General features: G+C 38.2%; 1 protein-coding gene across 2 annotated transcripts in view; it reads right to left on the bottom strand.

The window, feature by feature from the left end:
• Positions 1–241: 241 nt before the first annotated feature.
• Positions 242–7,875, bottom strand: part of LOC142351247 (uncharacterized) — a 75,504-nt gene continuing 67,870 nt past the window's right edge. The window contains exons 11-12 of one of the 2 annotated variants that reach the window (XM_075403392.1): positions 1,279–1,394; positions 242–716 (exon numbers count right to left, since the gene is read on the bottom strand). In XM_075403392.1, coding sequence (XP_075259507.1) covers positions 330–716; positions 1,279–1,394 — 503 coding nt within the window. In that variant the 3' untranslated portion in view covers positions 242–329. The remainder of the gene's footprint in view (positions 717–1,278; positions 1,395–7,875) is intronic. The other variant, XM_075403393.1, reaches the window with a different exon arrangement.

The following is a 7,875-nucleotide window of genomic DNA, read 5'->3' as shown; positions in this document are numbered from 1 at the left end:
TGCTTTTTTCTGGCTAAAATGAAACTTATGTTAACCAATGGTGGCCAACGTCTGTAATACCTATTTTTGGGTGTGGTCGGTATGGAGCCCCACTGCCCGCGACCCATGTGGGTCTTGTCAATACCTGTCTGGGGTCGCGGACCTCATCATGGGTTTTCATGGTTAGCCAAGATACGGGTTAAATACTGAAATTAACATCAAAAACTACAAAAAAATTGCCGCACATTTTACAAAAAACTAATTTACAACTTAAATAAAAGCATTTTTCGAGTTTTTGATAAGAAAACCCACCATGGCAAACTTTTTCGATAACGCTGTTCGAACATCCTTCAAATTAATCTCTCCAGCTTCGCCCTCGGAATATGGAACTCGGGAAAATCCGACGGTTTGGCTCGCATGTTATCGGCATTTTCCTCCTTTTTGGGGCTAAATGACCCGGACGAAATTTTAGTATTGTTGAAATATTTGACAGTGAGTATTACAGCTAGTATTAGCAGTATTACTACAATAATTATGAATATTGCTAGTAAAGCGGCTCCTGCAGTCGAAAGTGAGTTATCGTCGTCATCGGGGACCGACAATTCGTCGGTGCAAAGGGACCCGCCGAATGCAGAGTCGCAATCGCAGTAGAATTCGTCCAAAGTTGAGTTGAAAAGACAAGAACCGCTGTTTGAGCATGCAGAAGCGTTGAAACATTCTTCATCGCAAAATGTACCCTGAAAACAGCATAACAATTTAATTAAAATTTTTTGTTGCAACGACAAAAATTGATTTGTAAGGTTTAAATGTATTTCGAATAAGGTCTTTAGAGACAAATAATTGGTTATGAAGATAATAGTCTCACGAATTTCAGCGACTTTTATCAAATGACTGAACTATTTCAGTCCGAAGAAAACCCAGAAAAATTAGTTATTGCTTTGTTCAATTACCCAATGTTGTGATTTAATGTTCTTTGAAATAGTTTACTAGTTGACAATGCGGTATAATGTTTCACCCAAGACGCCAATTACTCTATAACCTACTATGTTATGCAAAAAATTGTATATTATTCAATCATCACTTTACTTGATCGAATAAGATAGAATTTCTTTTGCCAAAAATTAAATGCATGCTTCTTTCGAGCTATTGGGGCAGACCCAAAAAGGACATAAAGTATTATGAGAACCTTGCAAAATAATTTTATTAATCTGATACTGCACAACGAAAGATTTCGTTCGACATTTTTTTTTTTGCAAAATCTGGCAATAACAATTACATATGGGATAAACACCTACCAACCTTGAAGCCCGTTTGGGCACAGTCGCAGGTGTACCCATCTATGCCGTCAACACAAGTTGACTCTGATTTGCACTCATTATCCACACATTCATCTATGTTCGTCTCACACCGGTCGCCTTCAACAAAATCAAACTCACCGCTGACAAAAATGATGTAATTTTTCGACAAACTTTATTTCCAACAATAGTGATGCAAGTTTTATGAAAGCTAGGGTGTTGAATAAGTCCCCAAGTACTATTAAGATGGCTCTAAATTTGCCATTGTAGAACAAAATGATATCGCTATAGAAAACCTAACATTATGTACTCCTTAAGGATTAGATGTGATCAAGTCTGCAGGGATACAAATGAAAAGCTCAAAAAATGTTTTTTGCTTTTCCAAGTTTTCTGATCAAAATGTAACAAATTAATTAGGATTTAACCTGAGTTTATGAGAACAATAGAAATTACAGTTGCTCTCATAAAGTCATGAAAAATGGGTATAGGCGTACAACTACAGTTCGCTTTAAATGAGTGAAAAAACGAATTAAGGAAAAATTTTCCCAACTAAAATGAAACTAGCCTAAGTTAAATCATTTTTTTTTTAAAAAAAGGTGATAAATTGGATAGTACAAACTATCGTCCCATTTTTGAAACTCAGAGTTTCGCAAAAACTTGAGCGCCTCCTTCTGACTCAGATGACGTTTTTCAATGATCGGCTCAAAATTAATTGAAAAAAAGCAATTCGGATTTCGGAAAAAAGTCAACAATGGATGTAATCTTTTTGAACAGTTTTGCCAAAATGCCAAAACGAAGAAATTGTTGCCATTATTCTAGATCTTGCAAAAATTTTTAATTCCATTTCGCATAGAACTTCCCTTAAAAAATTGACTTTTATGGTTTTTCCCAGGAAGCGAAAAAAAATGTTTTCTTCGTTTCTTGCTAAACGCAGACAAAATGCAAAACATATTCACTTTTGTGATTGTCAAAGTGTACATCACGGTGTGCCGCAAAGACTGTTTTAGGTCCTCTTTTTGTTTTTATAAGTGAACGATATTTAATTTAGTCTAACTACAATGGAAAATTCAGTTAGCAGATGACTTAAATTTTGTCTGTTTTAGAATGGAAAGTAGTTTACATGAGACAGTCAAGGAAGTCTTAAACAAGACAGACGAATTTGTAGAGATGAACAAGCAAACCCTGAAAACACACAAAAACGAACTCATCCAAAAATTCTGCTTTGAGATTATCGTTTCCTTATAAAAACGAGTTTCTGACAACAAAAACAGTGCTGCAGATACCTTGTTATTCAAATCGACAGGAACCCCAATTTTGTCGAGCAGCTGAATAAAACGTTAAAACAAGATGACCTCATGCTATACTCTCATTTTAACTAAAAACATCCAATTCTCCTGAACACGCGCATTCTTCTTTTGATTAATCACTAGTAACTCCACGGTTATATTTATCGGCAATCTTATTTGAAAATTTATCTGACAGAACTTGAAACTCAATAGTCAAGAGACTATGTGTGGTATAAATGTATGATTTCTATGCAGAAAATATGACAGAGCGAAAGATCTACTAATGCAGACAAAAATCCCTCCATCTGAGCATTTATTAGCCAAAATGTCGCTAATCAGTTTTCATTATGACACAGTCAAATCAGAAGATTTGGAATACTTTTTTGAGGCTAACTCAAAACGCTTGAACAAAACCATTCAAATTTATACAAAATGTTAAAACTATATTTAGAAAGAATACGATTGCAAGCCAGTGTGGACAAAAATGGAATAAGTTACTACAATGGCTTTGGTCAACAAAAAAAGAAATATTTCAGAAAGCTTGGAAGGTTTTTTGTCTCAGGTCACGAAAAAAGTCCCTTGAATAGTAACGGCTGAGCTTTTAAAATTTTATCTTTTTTTAGGGAGAAAACAATTTAAGGTTTTTATTTTGATTCTGAAACAAAATTAATGTTTTCAAGTTTATACCTAAACGATTTGAAATTTTATATGGTTTTGTTGGAAGTATGTTTAACCACCTGGTTATAATTTTAATTTACGTGTTTTAAAAATGTTTGGTTTAACAAACTTGGTAAGTCTCTTGCATGGTAATTTGGGGGCGGAAAACTTATTTTGAGTTATACTGGAGAAAGTGACCCACCAAAAGAGCATCGTATATTTGAATCTTTATGATTGAGGAAAGTTGCATTCCCCGTGCCCGCTAGGGGAAGGAAACTTGCATTCCCCGTTCTTAGGGGAGGATAGTGTTTCAATTATTTTTTGTCAAATCATGGAGAATCAAGAACGAATTAGTTTAGCTGGTTAAACGTCAAAAAAGGTTGCTTCGTTTGTAAAAATGACCAATGAAAAATAAACGGTCAGCAACTAATAGCGCAAATAATAAAAAAAATCACAAAATAATGTATAATTTAATTTTTCCGACAAATGTCTGTCAGTTTAAAAAATTGCAGTTTAAAAAAATTAACAGCTGAAATTCATAAGCATTTTTAGTTTTACATAATCTGTTTTTCAATTTCAAGAATTACAACTCTGCCCGAGTCAATATGCTTCAATTAATCAGGAAGCTTGAGTGTAGTATAGCAAATTTCACTTGACAAATCTTACTTAAGAAACTACAATAGCCGCTGAAAGTTTTTGCAAAGTGTTACTAAACGGTGAGTAATAAACTTATTTTTCAAAAGAGATTCAAAATAGATGTTTTTCCACTTTTGTAGTTGAATCCAGATTTTGTTAATCTCTTACTGCAGTGATAATAAATTTCCAAACCGTAGTGAACTAAATTAGTCGAAAACTGAAGCAAGAAAACTTTTTTCGAATTCTTCCTTTACAAAATGTCTCCATTGAAACTATTTGTTTAGATTCATGTATACATGACTTTTGATTTTTTTGGCTCTGAGGGTTTTGTACGTTTTCTGAATCCAAATATTTGGACTCTGGTTATTTAGATAATTAATTGCCTCCGTAGTTAGAGGGAATTAGCACAGCTTTTTGACTCAAATATGGTTTCACCAATTTTAGCGACTTTGAGCAATTAGCTCTATCGCGGCTGAGCTTAATAACTAACTCAGAAATCAAATTGAAGAGCGCTTCAAGGCCATTTCAAGCATTACAGCTAGAATAGCATGAAGAACGAAATTTAATGCCGCATTCTACTGAAGCCATACGGATTTGTTCACTTAGTGCAACATTTATATTTAGCAACTATTATTAGTACACCATCGTCATACATGAAGTGAAACTCAAACTCGAACTACCTTAACCACCAGCGAAACAATACTACGACTTAACAGTATTGAATCAGATTCTTGCAATTGGATTGCGAATCAACCTGTTATTGATACAGAGTATTCGACAAAACTTCTACATGGTTAACAGACTTCCCATGACATCAAATTTACACTGAAAAAGTGACGTCATGGAAAAATGATCACATTCTGTCGACATTAATATCTACAACCAATCAACAGTTGTATTTGACAGACCAAAACTTAAGCAAAATTTGATTGTTTGGAACAAGTCTGTTATTCGGCAAAGCTGAACAATTAGTTATTTGAAATTATTGAGTATCAAGTAATGCAACGGCATTCTAGAGTATAGCGGATGATACAGTTCACAAAAGTTAACTGCAAAAACACAATATCCGAACAGATTTGAAACCGCTGAAACGAACTGGGCGGTGTAAAGTTCTCCTTGACTTTGATGCGAGAGCAGCCGCTACATTTGGTCTGCCGGCCCGGACAGTGGAAGTCAAACTGCTGTCCAATCTGATGAAGAGAGTGCAAAAGGCACCCACTAAAGAAAATAAAACGAATCAACAGCGCAACGCCAGTGAGGCAGAGCGAAAGGTGCGAGTGCAATTCACAAAACACGCGGAAGAGTTGACCTCGCACAACCCGCAGAGAGGAGCTTCAATCGACAGCTCAATGGTACGACAAGAAGTCCCAAGATTTAGTGGAAGAAGTAAACACTAAAACAGGAATTGGCTACAAAATAATTGAAGAATCAGATCGACCCAACAAAATATAGGTCCTCTACCAACAGACTGTTCATCTTCTAGGAGAAGAAATATCCAAGCAACCGCAGCGTCGAAACAAGCTTGTGCCTTATCAAGCTAAATTCGTTGAAGAACATCTGAAAGAAGCAAGAATGTGCAAAGCAAGTTTGGACTATCATTGGCTTGCATATATAAGCAAAGGCACGCAACCAGCAATGAATGCAGAGCAAAGCAACGCAACCCAAGCAGTGAACAACAGCTAGAGCAATAACAACTACCCAATGAACAACCCAGTTGCTCAAACAATACAAAATGGAGCAACAGCAAGTGGCCAAGAGACGGAGAATGTTTCGGAAACATCTTCAGCAAAGCAAAGGCGCGAGGAAAGGATGAAGAAAATCGATATCGAGTTCGAAACCAAGATGCGACTGGAACAGGCACGGTTCGAGCGGAGGAAACTAGAGCTGGAAATGCAAATGAAGGAAATGGAAACCAATCATCAACTGCTGGAGGAAGAGCGTGAGCTAGAGCGCAAAGTGAAGAGAACAGCATTAGAGAACCATGATACTCGTTCCCAATCAACTGGTGCTCGAGACAAATCACCCTTCAACTGGACCCCGAAGAAGAGAGATGTCTCAGACTGGGCCAGAAGGATCGACAATCTTCTAACACCAGAACGATCAACAGCTCGCTTCGAAGTAACCCCTGACGTGAACAGGTATAGCCACTTCTCACGATATCGCAGTTCAGGAGACAGATCCTCAAGTGTTGAAGACCGGGACGTTTCCCTCAAAGCTGGTCTACGATACAGCATTGGCTATTCAGGTAGTAGTAGCCTACCAAAGCTGAAGTTCAACAACTGTGATGGAAACGCCCTCGAGTGGCCGGAGTGGTCTAGTATGTTCATTGCTACAGTGGATCAACGACCAATACCAGACTCAGAGAAGATGAGCCATCTGAAGACTCTACTGACAGGCAAGGCAAGGTCAGTAATCTCTGGAATGGGCTATTCTGGACAGTTCTATGGTGCTGCATGGAGCATTCTGGAGAGGAAGTTTGGAAGGCCTCATGTGATCATTGATGCACAACTGGAGGGTCTTCGCAAAGCAAATCAGATGAAACCTCACGACTCAACAGGTCTGATCAGTTTCTCAGTTATTGTTTCGATCTTTGTGGATGTGCTCAAAGAGTACAAGCAGATCGATGATCTGCAGTCAAGCTTGACACTTTATATGGCAGTAGATAAACTACCTGAAGTTCTCAAAGAGAAGTGGTGGTTCTATGTTGATAATAAAGATGAAGTTTGGCCTGATTTGATTATGTTTGAAAAATGACTATTAAGGATAGCATTAGTGCACGAAGGGTTTTCAGTTTTCAAGGGAGAGCGAAGAGAAGAAGACCGAAGAAGCACAAATAGAGACAAGTGGCTCTCGAAAACATCGAATTCAGTGCAAGTTTGAACTTGAAAGAAACGAAGCAAACGCAAAGTGATCACTGTCCTTTAGTTGATGGCACTCATAAAGAATTGAGCCGTCCACTATTCAGGAACATGAGTGTGATGGATCGGTACTCAGCAGTGAGAAAGCAACGCTTTTGTTACGGATGTCTAGGCAAAAGACATGCAATCAAAGATCGTAAAGTCAATGGGTGCGGCATCAATGGATGCATCAAGAAGCACAACCGATTGCTACACTCAGAAAACCAATTGGAGGACGACAATCATACAGCAACAATCAACCAGAGTAACGAAGTTACTAGTTTTCTTCAGATAGTTCCTGTCTCAATACAGAGCGGTGGCAACAGGCTGAACACATATGCTTTCCTCGATAGTGGATCAACGATTTCATTCATTGATCAAAGTGTGCAAGAGAAGTTACGAGCCCAAGGCACCGATGTGACGCTCAACATAGCTGGCATACACGGAACAAAGGACCTGAAGACAGAAAAGGTTCCTCTCAAAATAAAGGACTACATTCAAAGGTGCATTCAATCGAAGCGTTTGCACACCCGTCAATATCCTTGGGAAACACAAACTACAACTACAACAAGCTGAAGCAAAGCTTCAACCACTTGAGTGTTCTACCCAACAAAAGCTTCAACTTGATGGAAGCTGGCATCATCCTTGGTCAAGGTGCTTATGAGCAACAACGCCCATTGGACTACAAGATAGGAATACGAAGTGAACCTTTCGCCGTTCTAACAGAGCAAGGATGGGTAGTCAGTGGACCCATGACGGGCAAGAGAAGAGAAAATGTTTGTCATTTTGCCTTCACTGAAGATGTGAAAGTGGCTGAGAATATCCAAACCTGGTGGGACATAGAAACCTATGCTTCCAAAATCAACGTCGTCAGTCAGCCAAAGAAGGAACTGCAGGCACAGGAGATGCTAGAGAGTACGACAAAGTTCACAGGCGAGCGGTACGAAGTGGGAATGCTGTGGAGTGAACCAGAGCCAAACCTACCGAACAACTACAGCTCAGCCCTGGGTCAGCTTTACTCACTGGAGCGAAGATTTCAAAGGGACCCAAACCTGAAGAGTTTGTATCGATAGTCAATAGATACCAATGTAGAAAAGGGATTCGTAAAGATTTTGGAAGAGTCTG

The sequence above is a fragment of the Convolutriloba macropyga genome, chromosome 12 (genome assembly GCF_964194025.1).
Source record: "Convolutriloba macropyga chromosome 12, txConMacr16.3, whole genome shotgun sequence".
Lineage (NCBI taxonomy): Eukaryota > Metazoa > Xenacoelomorpha > Acoela > Convolutidae > Convolutriloba > Convolutriloba macropyga.
This window is presented reverse-complemented; position numbering and strand designations above follow the sequence as displayed.